Here is a 19767-nt window from a genome sequence, read left to right as displayed (position 1 = left end):
AACCCTCCCAGTTTCTGTAGGATGATGTGGCAGCATGTGCGCATGCGCAGATGATGATGTAACACCGTGTATACTGCGGAGCAGCCCACAGTCATGCCAGTCGAGATGTGGACGGTACAGAGGAAAGTTCAGTGTGTTCTGTGGCTCGCTAAATTCGAATCCGTGACCAAAGTGCAACGTGAATATTGGCATGTTTATAACAAAGCGCCACCACATAGGAATAACATTACTCGGTGGGATAAGCAGTTGAAGGAAACCGGCAGTTTGGTGGAGAAACCCCGTTCTGGTAGGCCATCAGTCAGTGACAAGTCTGTAGAGGCTATACGGCAGGGGTCCCCAAACTACGGCCCGCGGGCCACATGCGGCCCCCTGAGGCCATTTATCTGGCCCCCGCTGCACTTCTGGAAGGGCACCTCTTTCATTGGTGGTCAGTGAGAGGAGCATGGTTCCCACTGAAATATTGGTCAGTTTGTTGATTTAAATTTACTTGTTCTTTATTTTAAATATTGTATTTGTTCCCGTTTTTTTACTTTAAAATAAGATATGTGCAGTGTGCATAGGAATTTGTTTATAGTTTTTTTTATAGTCCGGCCCTCCAACGGTCTGAGGGACAGTGAACTGGCCCCCTGTGTAAAAAGTTTGGGGACCCCTGCTATACGGGATTGCTACCTAAGGAGCCCTAAAAAATCTGTGCGTGAGCCCACATCGAACTGCACTGAATAGGTATAAAACTGGGAGAGTTTTCCTTTTATTTGGTGCAGATTTCACATTTCTATCGTCTTTCGTTGCTTTCCTGTGACCGGTCAAAAGTGCACCATGACTTTATGGACACACTGTATAAAGACTGAGAGGAATAGGGGAAACTAAGAAGGTAAGTTAAGACCAAACACAGAAAGTTTTGAATGCTGGGTTAACTATTGATAGTTTAGATTTTATTTATAGGCAACATTTAATGTTTTTGAGTGTGCAAAGAGGCAAAGGCCTTGGGGTAAGTGGCAGCAGAGTGATGAGTGAAGTGATCGGTTAGAAAGCTACTTCATGTGAACTAAGCCAAATGAGAACTCAAGTCATGAACTGAGGTATGTGAATTGGAAGACACTGTAGATGTAAAATGGGACAAATTTAGCATGCTGGTAGATGTGACAAATTTGGGGTAGTGGTAGGGGGTAAGGGTAACAGTAGGGTTGAGGTTTTAGGCCTAGGTAACTGGAAGTTTAATGGTAATCCTGATAGAAATGGCCAGAGAAAGAAGAAAAGCAGTGCAATTTGGAAGTTAAAATAAGTTGAATTATTTTATTTTTGTTTTTTCTCACTAATATGGGCAAGCAATTGCTTTGTAACTCAGGTAAGAAAATAAGCAAGCCATTAGCAGGTGAAAGTAAAAAGACTGAGGAGGAAGTTATTTGAAGACTGCTATTGGCAGACAACTGAATTAGACCACAATAATAAATAATCAACTCTACTCTCATATTGATTTCTGATCAGCTATCATTTATTTTTAAAACTGGGGACTGTCGCCCTGGCCGGTTGGCTCAGTGGCAGAGCATCGGCCTGGCGTGTAGGAGTCCCAGGTTCGATTCCCGGCCAGGGCACACAGGAGAAGCGCCCATCTGCTTCTCCACCCCTCCCCCTCTCCTTCCTCTCTCTCTCTCTCTTCCCCTCCCGCAGCCGAGGCTCCATTGGAGCCAAGTTTGCCCGGGTGCTGAGGATGGCTCTGTGGCCTCTGCCTCAGGCGCTAGAATGGCTCTGATTGCTGCAGAGTGACGCCCCAGATGGGCAGAGCATCGCCCCCTGGTGGGCGTGCCGGGTGGATCCTGGTCGGGCGCAAGCGGGAGTCTGTCTGGCTGCCTCTCCGTTTCCAGCTTCAGAAAAATGCAAAAAAAAAACCCCTAAAAAAACCAAACAAACAAACAAAAAAACTGGGGACTGTATAGGCTAAAAGTAAAGACATCCATGTGACTTATTAAGCCCATGTGACACTGGGGGAACTTTTAGTTATGGAATGAGAAGGCATTGCCTTGGAGGAGAAAAGTATACTACCTGTCTTTTTGCCATTTATTGAAGAAAGTAATACTTATGCATTTCTTGAAAGCACAATTAACAGAACCACAGACTAGCTCTATGATGCAAAACATCTAATATTCTAATAAGCTGAAAGAAAATCAGTGAAAATTTCAATTCTAAGTATCAAAAACATTATTTATAAATATGAAGGGGAAAAAATCTGTTTCAAACACTCAGAAAACTAACTGGCTGGATTGTGGGAATCTGTGTCTTGTCGTTTGGGATCACAATTATGCTGCAGCAGAAAAACAGACCAAGGCGTCTTCCAGGTCTCAGTAATTTAGGGAGGAGTGACATTCATAACCTGAGAGTTATTCTGGTTATGAGGATCATCTGTAAGACTGTACCCTCTCTAAGATAAAAGCCATTAAATACCTTTCAAAGCATTGTATGAAGCACCCAGGAGCTTTTAGAGTATCTCAGTGATAGCAAGTCAAAAATAGGGCAAAACAAACCTTCTCTGACCCATTCTCAAAACGCCTCTGGCCTTACCTGGCTGCTGCCTTGCTGAGTAGCCCAGCCCACCTACTTTCCAGACTCTCCAACTGTCCAGTGATTTTTTCTCTATCAGCCAGTTCAGCTGACTGGGCTATTCTGCCTCCTTCTGCTTGAAGCATGTCTACAGTGGCTTTTCGATCATCCAAGAGTCGCTGGAGCAGCTATCGTACACATGATTAAAAAGAATAAAAAGTGGTAACATGGGGTCACTTTAAAATTCACAATAAGAATGAAAAAACAAGTCCCCAATCCCCACCCCACCAAATATTAAGTTTAATTTAATAATAGAAGGAACTTTTTTCACTTTGAGACAAAAACATAAGATGTACAGCACAGTTCCTACCATCCATGTAAACTTTTCATACACTTAAGTTTTTAAATGGAGCAGTGACTGCCATCATTATGTGACTAACAGGGAACTTACTTTGAACCAGGAGAAAAATGCACTGAAATAAAAATTAACCCCCCCCCCCCAATATTTAAACAGACCTTTCTTTATACACGAAATTATATAAATGCATTGCTTAAAATTTTGCTGACCCTAAAACACCAAAAACCTCTTAAGATAAAGCTGTGGCTAAAACACTGAAATAGGATACTTAAACAAGTAAAAGTGTTCAGTCCAATACACGCCACAGTAAACTAGTGCATTAAAGATAGTAAAAATAAAGGTCTACCTTTCTTTTTCAGGATCATACAAAGTATGTGAGGATTCTACTAAAACTGAACATGCTTCTTCAAGTATAAGCGAATGTGTTGTCTGCCACTCCCTGTGGCTGTTAGAGTTCACTGTCCCAACATTCTCACCTTCTGTTCTTGGATCTGTGCTTTCACCACTTTATACTCAGCAGATGGAGGTTTCTGATTGGCTATGAGCTCTTCAGTGTCTGCCAACCAGCTGAGCAACGGCTCCAAGGCATCTTGAAACTTCCCACAATGCAACAAAGCCTCTTGTAGTTGTGCAATTCTCTGTGCAACCTGTATCACAGGCACAAAGGCTCATTATGAGAAGGAGAGAGCTTTTTAAATTACCGACTCCTTTTCATAACTAGAGATTGCAATGACTAAATTTTTATTTGCATTCAGGAAAACCTTAGATTTTAATGTCTCTTTTCTTTCCCTGCCCTCCATTTCAGGTATACTTGTTATATGCTCCCCACCATCACCACTTACCTTTTTATTCAGTGTGTTCCATCGAGCATTGATCTCTTCCATGTCATGTTCCAAACCCTGCACATCACAGTTTTTTCCAGCACTCTGAATCAATCCCTGGCCAAGTCCATTCACCTGCTGTAATTTCATCTGAAGAGGATCCACCTGTTCCCTCTGAAACATCTGGACAATTGTAAGCCAAAGGAGATTTAATCTAAAGGCAATCAGACTCTCCACACCATACACTGACAGGTTACTCTTGGGAGATTTATGGTTTGATAAAGGAGGCCCAGGAATAAAAAGTGAAAACAAGCCATTTGTACAAGGAACTATCAGAGAAACATGTGGTTTCATATTTCAATACAACCTCCTATAGACAAGTAATTGCAGAGAGTTATGGCACTACTTGGACTTTAACCCAGTGGATGACTTCTGGTTTGTTTTTATTTTTTAATGTTTGCATAATCTTTAATGCAAAAATCTATAAAGAAGAGAGAAGCATCAGCCTCAAGATATCATAAAAGTAAATGTGATGTGTAGCAATCCAAAAAAGGAAGAATGATACTAAATGACGACTATTTAAGATTAAAAATACCTTGGGGAAAAGCCTTAAGTGACCACTGATAAATGCAATGCTCTTCTCTGACTAGGACTAATAACTCAATTAGCCAAAACATATGAACATATGAAAAATGTCAATCTCATAGCTTAATCCTCTTGTGGTTATTTAACTCCATTTTGTTCCAGGGCCACAGACCACACACAGACAATAATCTTGAAACAGTATTACTCTGATTATAAAGGGAAATAAGCCAGTAATACTGGTAAATATCTTTATCAACTTCAGACATATAATTCTGAGTAACATGCAGACACATATAAAATATTTTTAAAATGATACTGCATATTCACGCTCACCACAAAACAATTTTTAAAAAATGTGAACAAGTATAACAAGCAATGTGCATGTTTCTACTGCAGTTAAACTCTACGTTGACTTAGAAATTTTTTTTAAGATTTTATTTATTCATTTTAGAGAGAGGAGATAGAGAGAGAGAGATACAGAGAGAGAAGGGAGGGAGGAGCAGAAAGCATCAACTCCCATATGTGCCTTGACCAGGGAAACTCAGGATTTCGAACGGCGACCTCAGTGTTCCAGGTTGACGCTTTTACCCATTGCGCCACTGCAGGTCAGGGGACTTAGAAATTTCTAAAGCAGTGTTTTTCAATTGGCGGTCCGCTGACCAGTCCACCAGAAATTTGATTCCGGTCCAAAAGAGTTAACCACCCTGATGTTGTATGAAGATTATAGACCCAATGATCTTAGTCAAATTCATGTATATGCTCAGTGTTATTTCTGTCTTAGCAGTTCCCAAGATAATTCTATTTTTACCGGTCCCCAAGTGTGAAAAGGTTGAAAACCACCAGTCTAAAGGAAAGAATGAAATATTTGACCCTAAGATCAGATTTATTTCAATCATCAGAGGATAATAATCATCTGGATATTTTCCTATTCTTTTTTTCTTCCATAAAAAGTTCCTTCAATGTCAGAGAGACACAGGTGAGTCAATTAAGACTGAAGGATGAAAAAAATGGAAGAGGACAAAACTAAATGTAAAAAATTTTCTAAGTTTGGGTAAGACTAATTTTGGCCTATATCAGACCACACAGATCACACTAGGATTAGGAAACTGACTCTAGAAAGAATGGTCTATGGCTGGATAAGTGAGTCACCAGGGAGGAAAAGCCCCAGGGAACACTAAAAAGGGAAGATTACAAAGGTAATTACCAGTGGGCTTTATTTTATACTATAATTTGATCACACCATATTTTGTTAGGCAACACTACAAGGCAGTTCAGCTAAAAATGACTGTTTCCCCATAACAACATGGTTCCCAGAAAAAGCAAGTATATACTATGATTCCATTTTGTATTAAAGATGTTTTTACTGAAGAAGAATCAGAGCAGAGGGGGGAAAAATACCTCCCATGTTTTAAGTTGCTTGGGTACAACAAAAATGGTGATGGTAGTGGTGGGGTTGGATGGGGTTTGGAAAAGCAAGGAAAGCAGAAACCCAACGGTACAGACAGAAGATGTCAAATCCACTGAAGAGCCACTGTTTACCAATAGTAAAATTCTGTCTCACACTATGAGTGACATTTATACTCTTTCTGTGTCGTCTAATATGGTAGCCAGCAATTCCATGTGGCTTTTTTTATTTTTATTTACAGAGACAGAGAGAGTCAGAGAGAGGGACAGACAGGGACAGAGACAGGAACAGAGAGAGATGAGAAGCATCAATCATCAGTTTTTCGTTGCGACACCTTAGTTGTTCATTGATTGCTTTCTCATATGTGCCTTAACCGCAGGCCTTCAGTAGACCGAGTAACCCCTTGCTCGAGCCAGCGACCTCGGGTCCAAGCTGGTGAGCTTTGTTCAAACCAGATGAGCCGGTGCTCAAGCTGGCGACCTTGGGGTCTTGAACCTGGGTCCTCCGCATACCAGTCCGACGCTCTATCCACTGCGCAACCGCCTGGTCAGGCTTGTGGCTATTTAAATTAACTAAATATTCCGTTCCTCAGCCACACTAGCCACATTTCATGGGGCCAATAGCCACGTGTGGCTAGTGTCTAATGTACTAATAAAGTAAATTTTTTTTTTAGGGACAGAGAAGGGGGGGCAGACAGGCAGGAAAGGAGAGAGATGAGAAGCATCAATTCTTTGTTGTGGCTCCTTAGTTGTTCACTAATTGCTTTCTCATATGTGCCTTGACCGGGGGAGGGGGGTCCTCCAGTAAAGTCAGCGACCCCTTGCTCAAGCCAGCAACCTTTGGGGCTCAAGCCGAATGAGTCGTGCTCAAGCTGACAACTTTGGGGTTTCAAACCTGGGTCCTCTGCATCCCAGTCCAATGTTCTATCCACTGCACCACCGCCTAGTCAGGCGCAAGTAAGTATTATAATCTCTTTCACATAACAGAGCTAATTCCCTTTTTAAAATTTGAATTTCTTTGTTTATAAATAGTTCCTATAGAAGCATTAGATTACTTCCTTTGTTTCCTACTTCCTCTCTATGGGTTATGTTGATAAGGTAGAAGTATTTTTCTCATCTTTTTCCAGAAGGCTAAAATATGAGCACACCTCTAAGTAAATGCCATCTAAATATTTATTTTGAATATAAGTAAACAGAATGTTAAAGAAAATAAATTTAAAAACACCTGCTCCTTCTCTCAACTCCCAAATAAAGTTGTTTTGCAAACCCAGTGCTTTAAGACACACTAAAATTCCTACTTCTGGCCCTGGCCAGTTGGCTCAGTGGTAGAGCGTCGGCCTGGCGTGTGGGAGTCCTGGGTTCGATTCCTGGCCAGGGCACACAGGAGAAGCGCCCATCTGCTTCTCTGCCCCTCTCCCTCTCCTTCCTCTCTGTCTCTGTCTTCCCCTCCCGCAGCTGAGGCTCCATTGGAGCAAAGATGACCCGGGCGCTGGGGATGGCTCCTTGGCCTCTGCCCCAGGCGCTAGAGTGGCTCTGGTCGCAACAGAGCGACGCCCTGGAGGGGCAGAGCATCGCCCCCTGGTGGGCAGAGCTTCTCCCCCTGGTGGGTGTGGCGGTGGATCCCAGTCGGGCGCATGCGGGAGTCTGTCTGACTGTCTCTCCCCATTTCCGGCTTCAGAAAAATACAGGGAAAAAAAAAATAAATAAATAAATAAAATAAAATTCCTACTCCTTAGTATTTCAATGTGACCGTGCCAAGTTATTAACTAACCAGGGCTGGTGGACATTTCCCAGAGCAGAACACTAGTAAAAATAATTGCAAGGATGTAAGATACACCAGGGACATAAAACAAAAAATTTCCCAAAGAATGTCTTAAAACACTTTTATCTTTGGTAATACTATATTCTCTTAGTTTTCATCCTGACTGATCCTTTTTGATGTCCTTGCTCTCTTTCTTTCTCTTCCAGACCTGCAAATGTTAAGTGTCTGGGGGCAGAATGTCAGTCCTGGGTGCTCTTCTCATTCTATAATCTCTTCCAGGCGATTCTATCCAATCCTATGACTTTAAATGTTAACCATGACAAATGCTTATGACTTTAAAACTGTATGTCCAACTTTATTAATATTTCCATACAAATGAATTACAGGCATCTCCAACCTAACTGTTCCAAAACTGAACAGTACTTTCTACTTTCCTCTCCCCCAAAATCTGTTCTTCCCTAAGTTAACAATTTACTACTGCCCCCATCACTCAGTTGTAAAAACCAGAACCTAGAAGCCATCCTTGGTATCTCCCTCTATTTTCCTCTTAATATAAAAACCATTATCAGGTTTTGATTCTACCTCCAAAATATATCCTGATTTTTTTTTTTTTAAGTAAGAGGCGGAGAGGCAGAGACAGACGCCTGCATGTGTCCTGATCCACCCAGCAAGCCCCCTACCAGGCGATGCCCTGCCAGTCTGCTTGGCTGCTCTATTGCTTGGCAACCAAGCTATTATTTTAGCACCTGAGGTGTGGCCATTCTAAGCGCCCGAGGCCAACTTTGCTCTACCCATAGCTGTGGGAGGGGAAGAGAAAGGATGAGATGGGGGGAGGGGGCGCGGGAGAAGCAGTTGGTCACTTCTCCCGTGTGCCCTGACTAGAATGGAACCCAGAGTTCCACACGCTGGGCTGACACTCTACTGCTGAGCCACTGGCCAGGGCCAATATACTTTGAATTTATCCAACTGTTTTCAAATCTACATACATCTCTTTAGTCCAGTGGTTCTTAACCTGTGGGTCGCAACCCCGGCGGGGGTCCAACAACCAAAACACAGGGGTCGCCTAAAGCCATCGGAAAATACAACCAAAACACAGGGGTTGCCTAAAGCCATCGGAAAATACATATTTATTATACAATACATTTTTAAATAAAATATGTATTTCCGATGGCTTTAGGCGACCCGTGTTTTGGTCGTTGGACCCCCGCCGGGGTCGTGACCCACAGGTTGAGAACCGCTGCTTTAGTCCAAGCAACCTGGGTAATTGCAGTGAATATCCGTCCTTGATCTCCTCAATTCACTCTATACATAGTAGACAGTGGAATTAAAAAAAAAAAGCAAACCATTCAGTGTTCTCTGTATTTATGCCAATTATCTATTATACTACAAACTAATAAAATATAAGACAAAAGAAAGCTGAGATTCATAAACTCCAAATGTTGAGAATCTTTACTGTCAGTGTGGACTGATTTTCCTTTTTTTCTTTTTTTGTGTGACTGAGACAGAGAGAGGGACAGACAGGAAGGGAGAGAGATGAGAAGCATCAATTCTTCATTGCAGCATCTTAGTTGTTCATTGATTCCTTTCTCATATGTGCCTTGACCGGGGGTGGGGGTGGGACTACAGCAGACCGAATGACCCCTTGCCAGCAACCTTGAGCTCATGCTGGTGAGCCTTGCTCAAACCAAATGAGCCTGCGCTCAAGCCAGCAACCTTGGGGTTTTGTACCTGGGTCCTCTGCGTCCCAGTCTGACTTTCTAACTACTGTGCCACTGCCTGGTCAGGTGATTTTTCTCTATCAAACTTAAAGCTGAGAGTAATCTTTTAAAAATGTAAATGAAATCATTTCACTCCTCTACTTAAAGTCTTTCAATAGCCTCTCACGGTTCTTAAGGTACAGATGCTTTTAAGGATGTCTTTCTCAGTCCCTGCATCATCTAACCCCTGCCAATCTCTAGATTCATTTCAAGGTACTCTTTCAGAACCCTTGGTCATTGCAGTCTAGCCACTTGGCCTTCTAGTTCTAACATGCCAGGTTCTTCCCAGTTTCCATTTCCTTTGTCTGGGAGGCTCTTCCTTCTGACTCTTTGCATAAGTAACTTCCATTTATCCTTCTGGTTTTAGCTTTAAAGTCCTTTCCCTGATGCTACAATTGAAATTAAATACCCGGCTTATTTCTTATCACTGCCTTTCTTTTTTATTCAAAGTATTTGCCACAATTGGTCGCTATACATTTGTGTCATTTTTGTTTAATGCCTGCCTTCCCTACTATAGTATAAGTGCCACAAAGGCAGGGACTATACTAACTCTATTCACTGCGGGAGCCCCAATACCCAGGCATGGAGTAAGTACGCAATAGATATTTATCCATTGAATAAATAAATCGTTGTATAGAAATGGGCTAGGGAAGGCAAACAATTTCATGAAGGTTCTGCTGACCAGCTAAGCATTCAAACAACCGAACTGAGATTATGGGGCTCTCCAACTTTTGCTTAAAAACTTTTTGGGCAAATTTTAATTTTATAGAATCCCTATTTTATATAAAAAGTTTTTTTTTCTTCTGCAGTGACTGGAAATAAGAGTTAGTCTTATTGAGAAGGGCATTTAAATAAGCACAGAATGCTCTTAGTGGGCCTAGAATCCCAACTATAGAAAAAGCAAACAAATTCTGACATTTTGCTCCTTCTATCAAGCTCTAGTCTTATTGCTATTAGAAAGCCTGTATCTATTTAAACCATGTATAAACGTGTATATTTGTGTATACACACACACACACACACACACAATCTAAAGCAGTTCCCTTTAAATCACATTCTGGGTATAATCACTTGTCAAGTCCTGAGTGTTTATGTATAGAAATGAAAGGTTCAATCACCTCTAGAAACCCTTATAGAAGAAATTAAATCCATTTCTTATCTGAGAAAAAGTTTTTTCATCCACTTAGCAAAATTTGCATACTCATATTACCTCTATCACGATATTTGTTTTGTTTCAATAAATCTTTTCAAAATAGCCTCTCTACATTCTTATTGGTTAACAGTCCTGGTTATGGCTATGGATTAGATTTCTCCTTTGTACACTGATATAGGTACGTATCTTGCTTCCAGATATTCCATAAAGTAACCATAAGTCAAAGATGATGAACTACCTTGCAGTTGGGCTATTATTTCCTCCTCCTGTCATTTGTAACAGGCAACTGTGTTACAAAATGACTACCTCCTGTGCCTGGAAGGATCCTTAGAAATTATCTGGCTTCATTTACTCATTTTGTAGATGAGGAAACAGATATCCCAGAGACTGATATTAAGGGTTTCCCTGAATTTTCCCCCTTTATTCAGACTTGACTGTCTCCTTATAAATTTAATTTCTGTATTTCACTGATTATTGTGTAGGCTTTAAACTGGAAATATTCTGTATAACCAATAATGCCAGTGACTTTGGACAGGTTACTGGGATCTTGGTGTTAACCAAATTCAACAAAACTCAGAAAAATAAATCCCAACCTGAAAGGTGGTGTTCTAATTTGATGGGATGATACATTACAAAATAATTGGTAAAGCCTAAGGCAGGGGTCTCAAATTCAACTCAGCATGTGGGCCGCAGAGCAAGATCACAGCCGTTCGGCGGGCCACACTAGGTCTACAAAAGGCAACTGTTACGCAACACTTTTCTCACTGCAGTTGAAAACAAAAAAAAAATCAGTACAACAAGCACAATCATACATGCAGTTTATTCAGTGTCACAAAACGACCAGAAACTGAAGTTCGCATCACAACTGCTGTTAACTAAGCTAATATCTAGCTAGGATGCTAGAGAAATGAAAAATACAAGTAGGCCCCTAGGCTTACTTAATTTTATCCAAAATATTTTGAACTTCGTGGATTAGTCTGCGGGCCGCACAAAATTGTTCGGCGGGCCGCATGTGGCCCGCGGGCCACGAGTTTGAGACCCCTGGCCTAAGGTGACACCACCAACACTCTGGAGGATCTGTGGCAAAACCAGCGCTTATGGTCCACAATCAAAATGATTTCTCATTGCTGGCAGCTTCACGTGTAAATGGTACTAAAGCCAGCTAAGGCCTACCTGAAAGGTTCTGCAGTGGGTGGATGAGAGAACTCAACTTTCTTATAGCATCCGTGGATATTCAGGAGACTGATACTCATCCAGTCAGTCAATGTGAATGCCCACTCAGAGAAGATACTGTTTTGGGTCCTGAGTATGGTGTAATAAACCAAACTACAGGGGGTTCTTGGGTTATGATAGTCTTAACATAAGACTTGGCTTTCGAGTTTACAATGCTCACTCCCATAAAATCTTAAAAAAATTGTGACACGAACGTTTTGGTTTATGCCATTAGCATCATACTTACGGACTACATTGTACTTTCAGACTAGCCTGAACAATTCTTTAAGAAGGTACAGAGCCCTGCAACAGATCCTGTACCCTCTACATCAGCTGCTTCTCGAGATGAAACACCTGTAGTACAGGTAGAATCATCTCCAGTGTTTCCTGCATGTTCCTTAGGCAATCCTGATTCACCTGACCCAGTATCTCCAGCACCTTCTGCAGGTTCTCCTGCCTCTCCAGCTTCCTCCTCCCAATAGGTCACTCTCTCCCATCTTGCAATGCCCCTTCCAGTGTGCAAGCCAACCACAGGAATAAAGGTAAGAAATTTTTTTACTCATTTTTCTATTACTACTGTAGTGTATAATACAGTATATTTACATGCTTTTCCTTTTTCTGTGGCTTAGTTGTGTTTTAATGTTCTAGATTATGATTTTACAACTGTTAGGATAGGTAAGTGACTTAGGCTAGGGCGTTTCCACTTACACCAAAATTCGGGTTACATCACTGTCATTCGTAGGTACAGAACTGTCGTAACCTGAAGACTTCCTGTACCTCTGCACTCAGTATCCCCTGACTGTATTTGATTAAACTTCTAACTCCTTCACTCCACTGCTTACCACTCACCAAATGACAGTGGAGCAATGAACTGTAAAATTCATCAATCTCATCAGATTCCTTTGACTAGGAGTGTTCAAAAATTCCTAACCTAGTCTGTTCTCTAACATTAAGAGCTTCAGAATCTTGGGAGTTAAGAAACCCAGGAGAACATTTAGCCCAATTCTCTTATTTCATAGATTAAGAAATAAGAGGTACAGGAAAGTGACTTGCTTCAGGACACAAAGTTTGACAAGACGAATGAAATACCCTTCTTTTTCATAAACATTATTATCCCTTATTCTAGCTTCAATAAACAGCTTTTTGTATTAAAAAGCTGTAATGTGCACATCTGTGTATATTGCTTTAACCCAACCTGCTTTGGTGAATTCTTTCAACTAACCAACCTATTTGAAAGGGAAAGAGGGAGGATATTGACAGTGACTGAAATCTTATACACTTAATGCTTTAAATGGGTGAACACATTTTATTCTCACAATCTTCACAGGGTTCTGCCTTAACAAATGATGAAACTGGAGACTCAGGACAACTAATTTGTCCAAATTGGTTAGTTAAGAAGTATCTTAAGTCTCACTCCAAAGCCTACACTTTAGTCTCTACATGACTGCTGGCATCACTGATTGATAGCAGCCTCATGATTTGGCTAAGAACATGCTTATCACATTCCTGCTAATAATCTTTTTAAAAATGTAAACAGACTTTTTACAACCCTGTCTTCCCTGGGTTTTTGTTATCTCTGAATAAAAACACAGAATACAAATTATAAAGTTTTGCCAGATGAAAGTAAGACACATTTTCCTCATAAAAAAAAGACCAGAAAAGCCCAGGACCCCCAAAGAGAACCAGAGAAAGGACTATCTGTGCCCCTTCTAATAACCACCAAGTCAGGAAACTTGCACATCTCACTTTACTCTCTACATTCTGCTCCAACAAACTGAGTAATAATTACCTCATTTGAATTTAATCCATCAGTTGCAGCCAGAGGCACCTTCGCATGCAGCACTGTGCCAGTCACCTCTTTTATTCCAAATGCTGGAGAACCAAGGTCCTCCCTGATCCACATTTCTGCAGAGGGAGACTCCTCTAGAACAGGAGTTCCTTCTCTTGAGATAGGCACTGAATCATTGTGGACAGAATCTCCCAGGAAAGGCACACCAGCAAGGAACACTTCCTCCACAGCAGGTACTCCAGCAGCTAGAATGTAGGGCTCCTCGAAGGTGGGTACTCGAGCAGCTGGGGCTGGGGATTGCTCTGGGGTGGGCACTGCAGCAGCTGGGGCTGGGGGCTCCCCGGGGGTGGGAACTACAGCAGCTGGGGCTGGGGACTCCCCAGGGGTGGTCACTGCAGCAGCTGGGGCTGTGGGCTCCCCGGGGGTGGTCACTGCAGCAGCTGGGGCTGGGGGCTCCTCTGGGGTGGGCACTGCAGCAACTGGGGCTGGGGGCTCCTCTGGGGTGGGCACTGCAGCAGCTGGGGCTGGGGGCTCCTCAGAGGTGGGCACTGCAGCAGCTGGGGCTGGGGGCTCCACCGGGGTGGTCACTGCAGCAGCTGGGGCTGCAGGCTCCTCGGGGGCGGGCACTGCAACAGCTGGGGCTGCGGGCTCCTCAGGGGTGGGCACTGCAACAGCTGGGGCTGGGGGTTCCTCGGGGGTGGGCACTGCAGCAGCTGAGGCTGTGGGCTCCTCGGGGGTGGGCATTGCAACAGCTGGGGCTGGGGGCTCCTCGGGAGTGGGCACTGCAGCTCCTGGGGCTGTGGGCTCCTCGGGAGTGGGCACTGCAGCTCCTGGGGCTGCGGGCTCCTCGGGGGTGAGCACTCTAACAGTTGAAGTACTGGGTTCCTCTGGAGCAGATACTGCAGCAGCTGGAGGGAGAGAACCCTCTGGGATATACTCCCCTGTGTTGGGCATTGCAGCAGCTGAAGCAGTCTCCTCAGAAGCAGGCGCTGCAATAGCTGGGACATTCTTCTCTATGGTGACCACTGAAGCAGCTGGGACATGTGCCTCTGTGGTGGCCACTGAAGCAACTGAGATGTCCTCCTCTGGAAAGGGCACTGTGACAGCAGCTACAGCAGTTCCCTCTGAGGTGGGCACTGCAGCATCTAGGGCATCTTTCATAGTGGGCACTGCAGCAGTTGGGGCAGGCTTCTCTGGGATGGGTATCCATTCCTCCAAAATTAGTTCAGAATTACTATCCTTGGTAATTTGTTCCCCCAGAAAGATATTCAGCAATGACTCTGAATTTCTCATTTCTTTCTCTCCTCCACTCAGAGATGCCACATTCAGCTTGGGCTTTATGTCACTCACAGTTCTCTCTCCATCGCTGCCATGGCTCCATTCTCCATCCAGCAGGTGCAGACTCAGAATCTCTGACTCTGAGGACTTTCTCTGGAGATCCTCGAAGACCTGCTCTGGGAAGTCTCTGTGATGTGCTGGGGCTCGGTCCTCCAAAAGCTGGGTTTCATAACCTAGCTCTTGTGCCTCACTATGAACTTTCTCCATGGACAGTTCACAAAGGTCCACATCTCCCAAGGACATCAGACTATCTTCTTGATTAACAGCTCCTTTCTCACTTTCCAAATGAAACTCATCTGTTAGTAAATGTGAACCATATGATAATACCTCTACTTCAGATTGTGAGGTAATATCTGTTAGTTCATAGCTAAAAGCAGAACTGAAGGGGACCCTCTCAATACTCCCCTCAATTAGACTGTAGTCTACCTCAGACAAACTGCCATTTTCTTTGGCCAGCTCAGCTTCAAAGGCTGGTAACTTTTCTTTACAAGAAGCCCTGCAATCAGAGCTGGGCAATGTTTCTGGGTCTAGCTTTCCTGGTGACTCTAGGCCAGCAGGGTGTCCAAATATAAATTCCCCTGCAGTCTTGGGGATAAAAGGCACTTTTCCACACTCCTCCTCACTAACAATGGAAGTGTCCCTTGTGATATCAGAGTGGGAACTAAGTTCCATAGCATTAGACACCTGAGAAGAATCCAGGGCATTAAAATATTCACAATCCATTCCAGTATCATCATCTTTCACACTTACATTTAAAATGCCTACATGCTCCTTTTCTAAGGCAGCCCCTGGAAAATTACTAACTACAAATGAATTTTCTGTATCCTGGGATGGGGCCAGCCCTTCAGAAGAGACTTGCTTCTCCAGCTCAACTAGAGAAGTTACTCCTTCTTCACATAAACATTCTTTTTCAAGTTCAAGGAACATCTGCACTGAATCTGTGTCAGAGAGCTGCTCTGAATCATCTGGACCAACAGTGTATTCTAAATCAGAAGCAAGACCCTCTAGCTCCTGGGCAGTTCTGTTTTTCAGCTCACCTACTGCACTCTCACCTGTGAGAACACAATTGTAATCAAGAGGGGTATCCTTCAGAACAGAAGCCAAATGGTTCTCAACTGGCTGTAAGTCATCCGAGCAACAAATCTGACCAAGAGCTAGGTGGTCAAAAGTCCCCAAGGCAGCAGCTGAGCAATCGGATCCATCCTCCACCACTGCTACAGCATTTGCTTGTTCTCTTTCTTCAAAAATATCTGCCAGGCTGTTCTTTCTCTCATTTGCAATTAGAAAAGTCTTTCCTCTCTCTGACAGTTTCTCTTCCTCCCACTCCTCCTCAGCCGTCATCATAATCCATCGCTCATCCTCCTCAAACTTTAGTTCAGACTCTGTTTTCTCTCTCAGGCCGGGGGTTATGAGAACATGCGATTCTGGATCCAACAGCTCTTCACTCAGGCAAGGGGAGAGAGGTGGCATTTCCACAGTGCAAGCTGTGTCCCCAAGGGGGTGCTGCTTCTCACTGAAGCCTCCCTTAGCCAAACTTTTCATGGCTCTGGGCCAGGTTGCACTTGAGAATCTGTGCTCCTGCATTACATCTGTGTTACCACTAGCTGCTGCAGCTTCTGGTTCTAGAGGCTGGAATTCATGGGGAGAGCTCTCACTGTGCTGCTGAAATCTGAAGTCTTGGTGGTCTCCACTTAAGTTTTTTACATCCCGTCCTTCTGAAATACCTATGGATTTGGACACATGTTCCAGAGTTACTGACTCTGACTGCGGTTCCCTGTGGTCCAAATGACCAGAACTTTCTGTTAATGCAGAACTGGACTCCTTCTTCTCTTGCAAGGAAGGATTGGAAACACCAGCTTCTGAAACCTCACTGAGAGAAGCTTCCATCCTTTCTGCAAATTCTGGGAAATTGGGTGGCATGAAGGACTTCCATGACCTCCTGTTAATATTGTCTTTGCGTTCTGCATTTGGCCGCCTTCTGGGCGGCACAGGTGCTGACTTCTGCACATCACTACTTAGCTTCAGTGCATCAAATATTATTCTCTCATCTAGCTTTTTCCCTTCTGGTGCTCTAGACTCAAAAACATTAGATGCTGCTCCTAATGTACCGTTGCTGGATATAGTACTTCCTTCCATCTTTTCCATGGTGCTTTTTGAAGTCTGATTAAGCTTTGACCCCTGGTCAATTTGTTCATTTATCCTCATTGTATCATATATAGACCGCTGTGGAACATAGCAATCCTCTATATAGCCATCCTCTTCCTCTCCTTTCCCCAGACAGGTGGGGTTCTGCCTTAAACAGTCTGGCCTGCTGAGTGGCTTTCCCATACTTTTTCAATCAAAATGAACCATCAACCTTTTAAAAATCTTTCTGGAGTTTCCCCAAAATGCATTCTGCATAAGTTAAAAATCCCTTTACATGTTCATAACCCCAAACCACCAACTGGCTCTGCCCTCCAGAAAGGCCTGTAAGTCCCACTTTGAAACCATCCTGGGAGAAACTAAGAGCAACAGCTTTTTCCTCATAGGTTAGCAGCCGCATAGTTGCAGGTTAGTGGTATAATTTAATCAACAAACAAAATAATTCCTTGTATGGCTTTTTTTTTTTAAAGAGCACGGCTCTTTCTAATTTAGTCAATAAAAAAAATCATCTGATATTGACAAGTCTTATTCAATATCTAGTTCCACTCACTTCTCATCCAAACAGAGTTGGAAGCAGAGGATTTTACCGATTGTGTCCTTTAACAATGGCACAGCCTCTCTAGTCTTCATGTATGGCCCAAGCTCCTAAGAGTTCCTCTCATTTTAGCCTCAGTTCCAGCCCTGGAGAGTCCAGCTGGTCTGAATTAGCCATTCGTCCTCCCTAGTTCGGGTGTTTGCATTTGAACTGGGCTGGTCGGCGGATATTCCTGCAACTTTAAACACAGGAAGTCCTTCATTCGGGGCCAGTTTGGGGCTTCCTGTCTCCAAAACATCATGGCATTGTTGTGGCTCCCAGAAGAGTCCTGAGCTGTGGTCGCAAAACAAGGAGAGTGGAGCCCGGCTCTGGGCCTTTGAGAGGCCGGCAGGCTGCAGCAGCCGCCGAGGGTCTGTCGGAAGGGCTCGCTCAGCGCGGCCCACTCCCCCGCACCATGCTGCGCACCCCGGGGGCCAGGGTTGCCTCACCGCTGGCTGGCAGGTGGCTCCGGGCCGCGCCGGCCTCCAGTCCCGCGCTCAGGAAGTTAGTTTGTCCCTCCGGCAGCTGAGTCCCGCGTGCTGTGGTTGCCGCTTCCCCCGCCGCCGCCGCCAGTCCCCGAGCCGCAGCCGCCGCGCCGTGGGCTGCATGTCAAGCAGCCGCCTCTATTCTACGCCGCCGCCGGCCCCGCCGTCCTCCCGGCCCGCAGCTGTCACGGTCCCGGCATGCAAACTTCTGGCTGGGAACAAAAGGCTCCACTCGGGCCGGGCGGGGGCGAGCCTTCCTCCCTCGTGCCGTTTGCCCGCGGCTTGCTGGAAGCGCTGGGCTGGCGGGCGGCTCTTCACCTCCTCCCCGCGCCGCCGCACCACGCCGCCCCGCCCGGGCAACCCCCCTGGAAGCCCGGAGCCCGACGCAGAGAGCTCAGGGGAGGAGGGCGGAGAGGGAGCGGGCGGGGGCAGGAAAAAGGAGAGACCCGAGCGGAGAGGGAGGGGGCGGCGGAGAGGATTGGAGGCCGAGGCACCGGGGGAGGGGCTTCTGCGCGGTTCGGGGCGAGAGAGCCCGGGCGCCAGCCGCTCGGCTCAGCAAGCCCACGCCCCCCGCGGCCCTCAGGCCGGAGGGAAAGCCCCGCCCCCGGGAGGGCGAGAGGAGGGGAGCACCGCGCGAGTCTCTGCCGAGTCTCTGCCGCACCACAAATCCCCTGACAAAGAAAAGTCCCGCCCTCTTCCCCCCCACCCCAGCCCCCTGCCTCCCAGGGTCCTGTCCCATCCTGCCGGGCTGCGCGCCCAGCCCAAGGGCGAGTGAACCCAAGGGGGTGCTCTCGCCTCCCCCAGCTGGCTTTGGCAAGGGCCACTCAGGGCCCCATCTGCCGGTAGGGTCGCGCTGGCTGCCGCGGGCCGCCTGCCTGGCTGTCGGCTCTAGCTCTCCCGCCAAGGGCTGTCCGAGTCCCTCCAATGTCACCTTTAGGGCTCTCCTGCAGAGCCCAAGAACACTCCAGTCTTAAACTGGCACTTTTTGGTTGTCTGAAGGAATTCGGCCACGCTCAGAGACCAAGTTATTGGATAAACTCTAGGCACCTTCTCGCTTCCCCTTCTCACATCAGGTCGTGGTCCTTTCTTCCACCAGTATTTCTCAGCTCACAGACCTGAGCGGTGTCAACGACTGAGGAATGGGGATTGAGGGAAGGGGGCAGTGGAGACCTCAGCAGCGGCGCCCACGTCCAAACACCTGGGCTCCTTTATAACTGCACATACCCAAAGAAACCCGAGCCAGCTGAAAAGCATTATTCTATATTTCAAGTTTGAAGATGGAAAATTCTAGAGAACGGTGGCCCACAATCCTGTCCACAGTGTTTGGCTTTTAGGAAAGCCTAGTCACCTGGAGACAGTTAAACAAAGAAAGTAGAAAGGGCAACCCAGGAAAGCTGTCCGCCAGAGGCAGCTACATTTCTGAAGGAGAAATATAGCTCCCTTTGTGAGGGTCATTTTCTATAGGAAAAAAAATCTATTAAAATTTCTGAATCTCTGGACTATGTGGTCAATAAGACAAACTTAATGGAAAAGTGAAGCCAATAGTTGGTGTGTAGAGCTCTGGCAGTGAAACCCTGAAGGGAGCCTGAGGCTTAGGGAGCCAGAGAGGTCCTTGGCAGAAATGAGGTGTGGACTTATGCCTGTGCTCAGAATTAAACAACTAAAAGACCTTTCACTGGCAAACTGCTTTCACTACTTCTCACTTTGAAAGAGGCTGTTGATCAATTCGGCCCACTCAAATCCAAAAGACTCTCTCCCATCTGTAAACTGAAAGAGGGGGTGCAGGCTAGATTGTGTTTTGACTGCCTTTCTAACTTTAATATTCTTTAGTACTAAAACTTTTAAAGAAGCT

At 45.0% G+C, this 19767-nt stretch overlaps 1 protein-coding gene across 15 annotated transcripts in view; it reads right to left on the bottom strand.

The window, feature by feature from the left end:
* MACF1 (microtubule actin crosslinking factor 1) overlaps positions 1 to 19767 on the bottom strand; it is a 370922-nt gene that overhangs the window by 53600 nt on the left and 297555 nt on the right. For 14 of the 15 annotated variants that reach the window (XM_066375911.1, XM_066375914.1, XM_066375912.1 and 11 more), the window contains 3 exons: positions 3736 to 3897; positions 3370 to 3540; positions 2557 to 2723 (listed from right to left, as the gene is read on the bottom strand). In XM_066375911.1, the coding sequence (XP_066232008.1) occupies positions 2557 to 2723; positions 3370 to 3540; positions 3736 to 3897 (500 nt within the window). Of the gene's footprint in view, positions 1 to 2556; positions 2724 to 3369; positions 3541 to 3735; positions 3898 to 13376; positions 18269 to 19767 lie in introns of those variants that run through there. The other variant, XM_066375925.1, reaches the window with a different exon arrangement.

Source organism: Saccopteryx leptura, chromosome 3 (assembly GCF_036850995.1).
Source record: "Saccopteryx leptura isolate mSacLep1 chromosome 3, mSacLep1_pri_phased_curated, whole genome shotgun sequence".
Taxonomy (NCBI): Eukaryota; Metazoa; Chordata; class Mammalia; order Chiroptera; family Emballonuridae; genus Saccopteryx; species Saccopteryx leptura.
This window is presented reverse-complemented; position numbering and strand designations above follow the sequence as displayed.